This window comes from Vigna unguiculata, chromosome 7 (assembly GCF_004118075.2).
Source record: "Vigna unguiculata cultivar IT97K-499-35 chromosome 7, ASM411807v1, whole genome shotgun sequence".
Lineage (NCBI taxonomy): Eukaryota > Viridiplantae > Streptophyta > Magnoliopsida > Fabales > Fabaceae > Vigna > Vigna unguiculata.
The window spans coordinates 25,671,918-25,683,328 of NC_040285.1; the positions used below are offsets into that span (position 1 = coordinate 25,671,918).

General features: G+C 28.6%; 1 protein-coding gene across 1 annotated transcript; it reads right to left on the minus strand.

Moving 5' to 3' along the window:
• Positions 1-1,625: 1,625 nt before the first annotated feature.
• LOC114191339 lies at positions 1,626-3,815 on the minus strand. The gene is made up of 3 exons (XM_028080509.1): positions 3,800-3,815; positions 3,667-3,758; positions 1,626-3,246 (listed from the first exon to the last, which is right to left on the minus strand). The coding sequence occupies exons 1-3, from the start codon at positions 3,813-3,815 to the stop codon at positions 1,798-1,800; spliced, it is 1,557 nt and encodes a 518-aa protein (XP_027936310.1). The 3' UTR covers positions 1,626-1,797.
• Between the last annotated feature and the right edge of the window lie 7,596 nt (positions 3,816-11,411).

The following is an 11,411-nucleotide window of genomic DNA, read 5'->3' on the forward strand; positions in this document are numbered from 1 at the left end:
GTTTTGAAATGAATTTTTACTCTGAAATATATTTATTTTTATGTTAATATGAGATGTACTTAATAATTATGAGATCAAGAAAGCAATAATATCTTTTGTATCAATCTCCTTTGCTGTTTATTTTTTTCTTTTTTTTTTTCTCAACTGCTTAAATTTTGTGTAAATCTCTAAAATGGGCTCGGGTCTTTTAATATATTTTTCTTTTATTATTAAATCACACTTATATGTTAAAAGATATGTTAATATTATTTTAATTTTTTAATATTTTTAAATACATTTTAAAAACTTATAAATTTATCTGATATATATTTTTAAAATTTTCTTACTTTTATAAAACTAAACATTTATTTTTAATTAAAAAGATTTTTTATTTTTTTATTTTCTTATTCATTTGTAATATTTTTATTTATTTTTAAATCCATCACATTTTTAATTATCTTTTATTTCTTTAAATCACTTGAACGAATTTGTACGCTAAGTAAAGAATTAGTTTTATATCTAACTCTATTGTTTTGAATATTAAATTCAAACTAATTAAGTGAACTTTTATAAATCAATCATTTATAATTTTATATTATGATTTGACTTTGTTTATGATTAATGTGCTATTAAGATGTGAAATTATATAGTTATAAGTGATTTAACATAATCGGATAATGATGACATAATAACTCTAATTAACATAATTATGATAAGTATGATCTAATATTAATAGATAAATTTACGTCTAACTTAACAATAACTTATAAAGTTATGTGTAATCATCAACCATATTTGACACAACAATAATAGTAATAATAGTTATAACAATTACACATAATTACTTTTATAAACTATAAATATAATCTTTTATATTCATCAACATTATTGATTAGTTAAAATAGATGAAAATTAAAAGTATATTTAATCAATAATGTACATGTGATTTTCACTTGAAAATAAGTCGTGAAAATACTTAAAAAAAAAAACAGGTTAATGATAACGTGTGCCTGTATAGTTATCATATCATAAATTAAAAAAATATTACATATTGCTTAACACCAAGGAAAATGACATCAAATCAAAATCAATTTACATACATATCATCAGGTTTCATCCCTGAATGTCATCTACATTCTCATATTCCACTTTCTTGAACCATCAATCCACAATCATTCTATACTTAGAGGTTGCTAGTACTACTCCCTTAATTGACATTTGATGACATGTTGAAGATTACACAGTGGAAAACTGGAAAATGATGCTTAAACGAACTGAAATAAAACCTTGAACAAACATGATGGCTTTACTAAAACATGAGTAAACACGACAAAAAAAAAAATAGAAAAAGAACAACATATTGAAAAAAAAAATGGAGATGTTTATCTAGTTTACTATATGAATTCACTTGGTTAAACTAGAGTGTTCAGCATTTGAGCTTCAAGATAGTTTCAAAAGTCATTTTCAACCAGCCACTAATTTGGTATATAATCAAGAAAAGTCCCTTTACATGATATTATTCCTTTAGATAATGATATTGATGCTCTTCTGAGCACATTCCATGAAACTACAATTGCCAGAAAATGAAGAGAAAAAAAAACATCAATGTCATCAAGTTTCTCATATGGAAAGTCTGTACATTATAATTGCTAACTTTAAAATGTAATAAAGTCAGAGAGGAGCATCATACATTTCCAACCTCTTCATTATGAAATTCCTATAAAATACAACTGTTATTTAATATAATCTAAAGGCAAACACAATAATAACTATTCAAATGCTGTTCTTTTACTGAATGAGTCCAATCAATCATCCTAGCTACATTGCGTTTTGTAGACCTCTCTCGTGAGTCATGTGGTTGCAAATTTTATTCAAGGGATCTTTAAATGAGAGGGTGTCTTTTCTTTTCCCTTTCCTTTGTGTCTGCAAGAATTTATTGGTTAAAGATTCCAATGCTCTAATGGTTAATGGTCTTTTCCTTGTGCTCCTCCTTAAAATTATATCTTTTGTATCTTTTGGCTTGAGGTCCTGCTTATCTTCCTCAGTTGTTGTCATCAACTCAGCATCTTCAGACATCAGTAGAACTTGAGATTCATTGAAGTTGATGGTGTGTTGTGGTTCACCTTTCTCCACTTTGTCACAAGAAATGCCTTTGTCAAGACAAGCCCCACTAATATTTCTTCTTTCATTTTCTAATTCTGGACCTCCTTCAGCTAAGGAAGAAATTAAAGTCACCTCCTGCTGATGACCAAGTTCATTACTGGCTTTCTTATTGACGTCTGGAATGCATGATGACCGAGAGAGTTCCTGTTTTTCTGATCCTATGCTTCCTGCAGAGTTCACAAAAATGTGACCTGTTTCAACCTCAGCATGTGGAGAAAGTTTTAGCTGTTTGATGGGAGGACCTGCAAGATCTGAATGACTTGATCTTGGTCTTCGTCTGAATTTATGCCGAATGGTTCTCTTTAGTTGATTGCCACTAGCCACATAGGTAATCTGATTTTCACAGTTTTCTGCCATATTGTTTGCATCATCATATGCGGACTTAACATTCACTTCATTTTGGCTAGTAGAATCTCCATTGTGTTTTCCTTCATGGTAATCAGCATTATTATTATTCTCTTTGCTTTCTTTGCTGTGTACAATAGCAGCTTCTGTCTCTCTCTCACAGTTAGTAGAAACTTGGTGTTTGAGGTAACAATGGTGATGGTTTTCAGGTTGACCACCCTCGTTGGATCCCTTTTCTATCTTTTCTTCATTGCAGCCACCAACCTTTGTTTTTAGATCTTCAAGTTTAAGAAGATTTGGTTCAACTATCACTCTGCTCAAGACATCTCTGACAGAATCAAAATAATGATCACCTTTTACAAGTTTTCTTTTAGAAAACTTCTTAACACCAGGGAGAAGAAATACTACAACATTTTTGGAACTGAGATGACCTTGATTCTTTAGTTTCTCTGAGTGCCAACCTCTTGCCAACAAGCGGGGCCAAACAGCTTCCCAGAATATATCATTACTTTTAGTTTTACTCGATTGATAGTCTTCAGTCAAATGTTTGATTATATCACAGGGTCCAAGAGAAGACCAAGCTTTGGTAGCTTGTGAAGCCTGGATTTTCTTCCCACGTTCTATGGCTGGACTGGTAAGGTCTTCCTTACCCTTACCAATCCCTATAGCTTCCACAAGAACACCTAGTCCAACAATAGACTTCAAAGAAGAGACATATTCCTCTAGAGAAGTTCTCCCATTTGAATAGGACTTGGAAACCTGGTTATAGACATAAGAAAGAAGGGAATAAGAGTCCATTGACAATAAAGGTCTAAATCACAGGTACAAAATGAACACAAAACAAAATAATCCGAAAATCAGATGTTGTTTCCTAACAACTGTATCTACTGGTATGCAAATCATTTAATATTCAGGAACAAAAAACATAGTAATGTAGAGAAGTAGAGAAGTTGTAATACACATGTATTGGGAGCACACACAATGCACTAATGCACTATAAAACAGATTATCTTAGCAAAACCATTATTCCAGTCATAAATAAATAAATCACACAAGTAGACTGTCTATAAAATTACATGACAATAAAATATATTGAAATCAGAATGCATTGACACGAGCTACGTATTGCAGTTGATCAAAGCAGCATAAGGGACAGTAAGAGAAAGCAAGGCTGAATACCTGTTGCAAATCATCTTTATGTTCTTCTGAGACACGGACAGTCAAGCGAGACAACAGTTCAATATACTTCTGACCAGAGAAAAGTTTGTCTCCTGTTGTACATTTTCTTCCTTTTATCTTCTTGCAGTCTGACCATCTTCTGTATTCATCGGACTTATAAAATTTTCCATAATAGAATGACAGTATTTCTCCCATGGCTTTGTTCTCTATAAATCTTTTGATCTTAACAAAGTTTTTTCCGAAAATAAACAAACCAAGGAGAAAGCTTTTTACATCAGCATCACTCCACGAATTATTCCAAATAGTTTCTGGTACAGTTATATTAACTGCAGAATCGTTGTGTCCAAGATATCTCCACCCCTCATGTCCACTATCTTCCACTTCATTATGTGCAAGTTCTGATTCTTTTATCATGGAAGCAACTTCCACCTGGTATTGATGACCAACTCGAGGACTTGACTTTGGTACTCTAATTATGTAGGCTATACCAGAAGAGCGGGGAGGAACTAGCTTCCTTCTGTATGGACGCTCCATACTATTGCTACAATCCTATCAATTGATACCACCTGCCACACAGTATAGGATGTTAAACTCATACTGTAAACCATCTATAAATCATTGAGTATAAAGGAAATGTACACTACATAACAAGCAAGCAGAAGAACTGGATTCACTCGAATCAAAACATAGACTGGGTGTCAAAACATGTACATTATGTAACAAGCAGACAAACACGATTCACACACCAGCCATTTCATAATTTCCTCGCCAGCAATTATGCAAAGCATCATACCTATTGAACGTATTGAGATCTTATAATCATTAAGATGCATGCATTTATTGAACCTATTTTGCTAACATTTTCCTTTACCTTTTAAAAATATTATATACCAATTTGTCTTCCCCTTACATTAAATTCTCTATACCTCATAGAGCATATTAACTTTTGTACTGAATGTTTGACTGCTGAGAAATAAAGCATTTCTAGCTACACACAGGCAGATTTGAAAGGTGAGACAAAAGACAGGGTTTTAACACAGTGATGAATCAGTTAAAGCTAATTAAGTGTACATGTTTTTTAATATAAATAGTATAACATATCAAGTGAGAGACGAGAGTACATATCAAGCGAGAATCGAGAGAGTGAATTTCAACCATAAAATTTACAATGGTGATTAAATTATAACTCAGAATAATCTCAATCATTCATGTATAGTTTTATAATCAAAGTTAACTCTCATACAGAGGGGCTTAAGTACATTATACATACACACAGTTCCCCAATCTGCAGTAGGTTGATTGCCTACTATTGCTTTTGGAGGTCAACGTATTGAACATGATTATAATACAAGTAATAAGGAGCGACTATTGGGGAAGGAATTTTTCATGTATCAGAATTCGAAAATTTGATTTCTTTTCTGAGCAGGTAATCAAAACCTATCTCAAATTAAAACCATCAACTGCTAGCAACAGAAAATCGAACAATGGCTCAAAAACACTCACAGAAAACCCTACCATTCTCTTTGCCCAAAACAAATTCAATTTGCCTACCCTACTCCTTCTCGAATACACAGCTTCAGAATATGATAACATTATATGACAACCACCGTGGTTATGCGATCTTATTAGCAAGGGAAAAAAATACCCTTTATGAAAAATCATACCAATGTAACAAAATCCACATCCTCTCACAGGTAAGTTGTTGATCAAAGCTAACAAGTTGGTTTCAGATTAAACAATTCAATACTCAGGCGTTATGCCTGAGAAAAAAAGTATATGTAATAATGGAAACCAGAGAATAATCAGTACGATGACACAGAGGTTGAGTACAACCCCATATGAGATCACAACCATATAATGGTAACAATCAATGGAAACATTATTCTTCGCAAAAAATATATAAAAGGTTGTTTCTTTGTATCCTATAAATGACGACATGACATGATGATCATACACAAAGCTACACATGATGCTTGATAACAAAGATGGATGAACATTTGTTGGAAACGTGAAAAAGCAGAGAAATATAATGCATACAAGAAGGTGAGTAACGATAGTTGGAGATAAGTTGCACATACATTCAAACGTGTTACAAAAGTTAATACACATTTGTGAAAAGAGAAGCTAAAGGTAACTACGTAAAGGAATGAGAAGAGAGAAAGAGCGAACCTGATTGGGTCTTCAAACGCGAATTCGTTCACAGGCCAACGATTCGATGAAGAGAAGAGCGAAGGAAAACAAATATAAAGCACAAGTGTGTAAACAAATCAACACTCGCTCTAGTTATAAAACGTGACCATAGTTATATACATGTTCGTGAAATTGACCCTGAGTTTACCTTATTAGAAAATCTTTAAAATTTGGGTTCATAGAATAATTTTAACAATGATTTTAAATTGTAATATCTAAAAATGAATATATTATCCTTTCTTAGAAATATTCCGTGCTTATACATTAGTTTCTGAAATTAAAAAAAATAAGATTTATGAATTTGTTTAATCGTTTTTTGAGTTTTTAAATTTAACCATACGTTGACATTTCTATTAAGTAATTTCAATTTTTTAAACAAATATAATTAATGGATTTTACTTTCAAAAGCTATTATTTGAAGTTTCGAAACTTGTTTATAATTTTCTTAATTTTTAAAACAAATTTGACGGTTATATATATATATATATATATATATATATATATATATATATATATATATATATATGTATATAATTTTGATTTATCTTTTAAAAGATAAACTTAAATAACTTTTTGTCCTATATAAATGTGCCCTAACTTATATACAGTGGATAACAAAAAAAAATAGTGATGAAAAAAGGCCACAAATTTGCCAAAGTCATATATTGTAGCAATTTTTAATGCAATATTATTATATCTTAGCTTCGAATAAGAATATTTAATAAATCTGATACACAAATCTTTAATAGCAACAACTACTATGAAATGGCTTGGAATATCAGTTTAAAATATCAGAAAAAATTATGAACAATAATGACGACATTTGATTTTTGTTTTTTTTAATGGTCTCACTAATACATTGCATTTAGTTTCTTACTGCTCATGTTTCTGTTGATATTTTATGCGTTCAAGAAAAGTGAGAAACAAAATTAACTTTTTTTTAAATGGTCTTACTAATAAATTGCATTTAGTTTTCTTACTGCTCGTGTTTCTCTTGATATTTTATGTGTTCAAGAAAAGTGAGAAACAAAATTAACTTACATATAAAATTTCAAGGATATAAACATTAATTACATAAAAAGTAAACCTTTGCTTTAAAATTATATATTTCATTATATTAAATGAATAATATGGTTTGAATCAACTTTAAAGAGGCCTGTTATATTTTTATTTATTTTTTGTGAAGTCATGGGCCAAAGTCCATTTCCTTTTTTTCTTTACATTTATTTTTGTGAAGTCTTGTGAAATTTTTCTCCTTTCTTTCACTTGCCCCTTCTACTCTCCTTCAATTTCTCTTTTTATTTTTCATTTCTTATCTTTTCCAACAACAAATTTTACCCACTACAAAACATTTTAGTATGAAACATTTTTATTTTATCAAAATTTAATGTAAAGTTTTTTTTTTTTTTTACTTTAAAACACTGATATTCTTAATTTTGTTTTTATATTATGCAAGTATGTGTAAATTTTCTAGTTTTTATAATAGAAAGGCACTTTTTCTTTAACACTTTCATCCTTTGATTGGTGTTTTGATTAGTTCGGTGATATTTCAACAAGTCTTGTAAAACTTTGGTGTTATTCTCACTTTATATATATATATATATATATATATATATATATATATATATATATATATATATTGGAATATAAGCAATTATTAGATAATGAAAGTTATTTTGTATTTAATTTTTAATTATTTATACTTTAAGTATTATTATAATACTTTTCAAGTGTTCGAATTTAAAAGATTGATGATTTTATCGTTATTGATTGTGAATAAGAAATAAATTTAGAGATGTCAATTTGAATTGTACTAGATGTAATAAACAAAGTGTATATCTAAGTAGTGAGAAGATGTGTTAGAAACTGCGTAGAATGTACAAATTATTTTATTTTTTTATTTTAAAAGGAACTCAAATAGGTGTTGATGAACCATATTTTGCTTGAGTTAGATTGAAGAACAATATTATTTTAATGTCTGAAATTAGATATGAAAATTAGAGTTAATAATTTAGGGTTGCAGATCAAGATTGTGAAAGTCTCATTACTGTTTATTTTAAATAATCTACTTAATATATGAATTTTCCCTTTTAGGTGACAAAGGAATTTTCTTTGTTGTGTCTCATTCAAAGGATGCATTGATTTCTTGCTCATTGATGCATTGATTGGGCTTAATGAATATCAACCCAAGAGTAATTGGGTATTTTTTTTTTCTAATTACACTACTTAAAAAAGTCCACCAAATCTACCCAAAATGAGATGATGTGTTGATATATAATCACATACCGTGGATGACATGTTGAGTTAATATGTGATTTGTGGTACTATGTGTAGAATCCATTATTGAAAACAAATGTCCTTGTTTCACTAATGATCTTTGATCACATAAATTAAAACATTGTATAATCAGGGACGGTTGAAGAGTTTAAAAGGTTTAAAGCAAATTTAAAAAATAGACATTTTATTCATTTTTTTTAGTTTTTTTTTATAAAAAATATTTATTAAATTGTCATAATTTAACATTATTTTTAGGATAATAAGGTTACCCCATTTAATTTTTCATTAAATATCGTTGATACACTTGTATTTATTTATAACTACTTTTTGTGATAGAATTAAAATCTCATTTCTTCTTTTCTTTTAGATTTTTTAGTAGCCAGATTCAAATTTTTTAATTTACATATTTTTATATTTTTATATGAAATAAAAAATTATAATATATAAATCACTGCTAAAGATAAGTATATAAAAGGAATGAAATAAAATAAGAAAATTTGGTTATGGTTGTAAAGAGAGTAAATTCAATATTAGACTTCTATTATTTTGAAGTTTCAAATTTATTTCTCCTTCTCAAGTCTCAAATTTTTCACAAACATGCATGATTTATTTTAAGATTAATCATAACTAAAAAGAATTAAAAAAATTTATTGTTTTTTTCAACTCGATAGTAAGTCTTTTTTTTTTCCTAAACTTGAATTATCTTTTTACAAAAAACCCAACTTTGAATTATGCTCCAATTAATCTATTATCCCTCAAACAAATAAACACTAATCTAATAAATAATTTTGTAGAAAAACTACATTTTCTCGTTAAGATATATGCAGAAAAAAAAAACTCATAATTTGTAAATTGAAAAGTATCGAAGAACAAAATTAGGCAAAATAAACATATTTCTAATTCTAATATAAATATAAGACATAATAAAAACAACAATACAAGTAGAAATAAAAAACATACTAATAAAAAAATTAGTACATATAGACAATATGAAATTTAATGAATGTAATATTCCAAAATACTTTAAAAAATGACTATTAAGAAAAAAGAAAGTAAAGACAAACAATATAAGTCTCGTAAAGATGAGAGATAAAAAGATAAAAGAATAAAATAAAATTCAAATTGATTAAAAGATAACGAAGATAACTAATTATTCTCTTCTTTATAAATAAAATTATAATTTACTAAATAAAAAATTTAACTCATAATTATCATTTTTAATCCCAACAAAAATTAACAGACAATAATAATAATTAAATTCAATTTTATTTTCAAACATAAATTTATACTTAATTTAATAAAGCTATATTAGTAATAAAATATTTTTTTGAGGTTTTTTTTGTTAAACATAATTTATAATTAATTTAATAAAATTATATTAGTACAAAACAAATAGAAGTATTTTTTTCTTATACATAATTTTATAATTAATTTAATAAAAAAATATTAATATTAAAGTTTTCTTTTTAATTTTTTTTTAGTTCTAAAACGTATATTTTACTTACGAAAGATATTGCACTATTACATATATATTTAGTTGTACAAGGGTTTATCCAATGTAGTCTAACTTATGGAGATGTGGTCTTTATACATATGTTAGATGAATCAAATCTTAACTTTAGTGGGAGATATTTAATACTTGTGGGTAAATTTTATTTTATATGTTATCTTATCTTATATTAATTGGACGTTAAGTTTTTAAATTAATTTGAAATGGATCATTTGTTGGATTTGTTTGATATTATGTATATTGATAAACATTTCATGATATCTTACAGTCACTTCAATAATTAAATAACAATAAATTTAAGATATTAAAATAATTAGTCATTATATTGATTAAGATATTATTTTATAAACTAAAAATTTATAATATCTAAAATAATTTTAATTATAAATAAAAATATTATAATTAATTTATGAATTAGAATTTAATTGGTCTCTAATTTATGAATTAAAAAAGTTACCAAATTCATAAACCAATTTAAACTTTAATTAATATATAAATTAATTACTACATCACTACTTTTTTTTATCTAAAATAAACCTTTATTTAATGATTTTATTATGACATCTTTTACTTTTTTATATGTTGTGATTGAAATGGGACATGAGTAAACACTGTTACATGTCTAGAAGGTGATTTTGACGTATCTACTTGCTTTTAATCGTATATGTTCACATGTATTTATCTTTTTTTAAATATTTTAGTTATACATTTGTTGGATACACGTAATTTGTAACGTCCCATTCAATCAATAACCATAATTAAAGGAAGCATCACACACACAGATAGTATAGCAACGCAGTTCTAGAGTTTAAAACATAACTTCTTACAAATATCCAAGGCACACTATGATGCCAAAACTAAACCAGTTACAACATTCAACAAAAATTAAAAGGCATTTAAAAGACAAGCTAGTACATGGGTCATAGCCCAGAAAGAAAGCCCAAAATGATTTAGATCCAGTCCAAGCAGACTATGCAGCGGAACCTCCATCACCCTGATGATTACGGGGAGTTCTCACCTTTGCTCACATCAACAAGTTGATGATCATTGCAAAAGAAAAGACCACACCACAGAACATACAACAACAAATAGTAGGGTAAGCTAGAGCCCAAAAAGAGTTTCATCATGCAATCAGATACACTTTCGCAATCAACTATACATACAACACCCAAACAGTTTATGACCTTCAAATCATTACACTACGACTCGACTCGACTCATCCGGATATGTATAATCTAGTCGAATTTAGCAGATGCTTGCACTTGTGGTGGATATCTCTGCTCACCCCCGGGCTATGTGTTACAAGTTGTTACAATGTTTCCAATCCCCCACACACAAGGTTAGTCCTTAATGAGTTTCATGCCTCTTGCTACTCTCACCACAAGAGTCAGTCTGCTCTAATAAGACTAACTGACTCCTCAGAGTGTCAGAATGCAACCTTACCTTGAGTCCTTACCAAATTATACGGATGAGGCACCACCATGAACACCCACTAGCAGGGGTCATGGAATTACGTCCCGACCACTGAAGCACGACCCTGAAATCTCACCTAGAGATTTCAAGAATTACGCACTGACACGAATCAATCATACTCAATCAATCCAGAATGATTTATCATACATATACACATATACATGTCACATACCAACTCTACATAAACCACCTCTTTCATGTTCCTAGTGAATCCATACCAATCCATTATTCTCAAACCATAGATGTGGAGTTCATCTCATGCCAATACCATGCCACTTTAATTACCAACCATCTC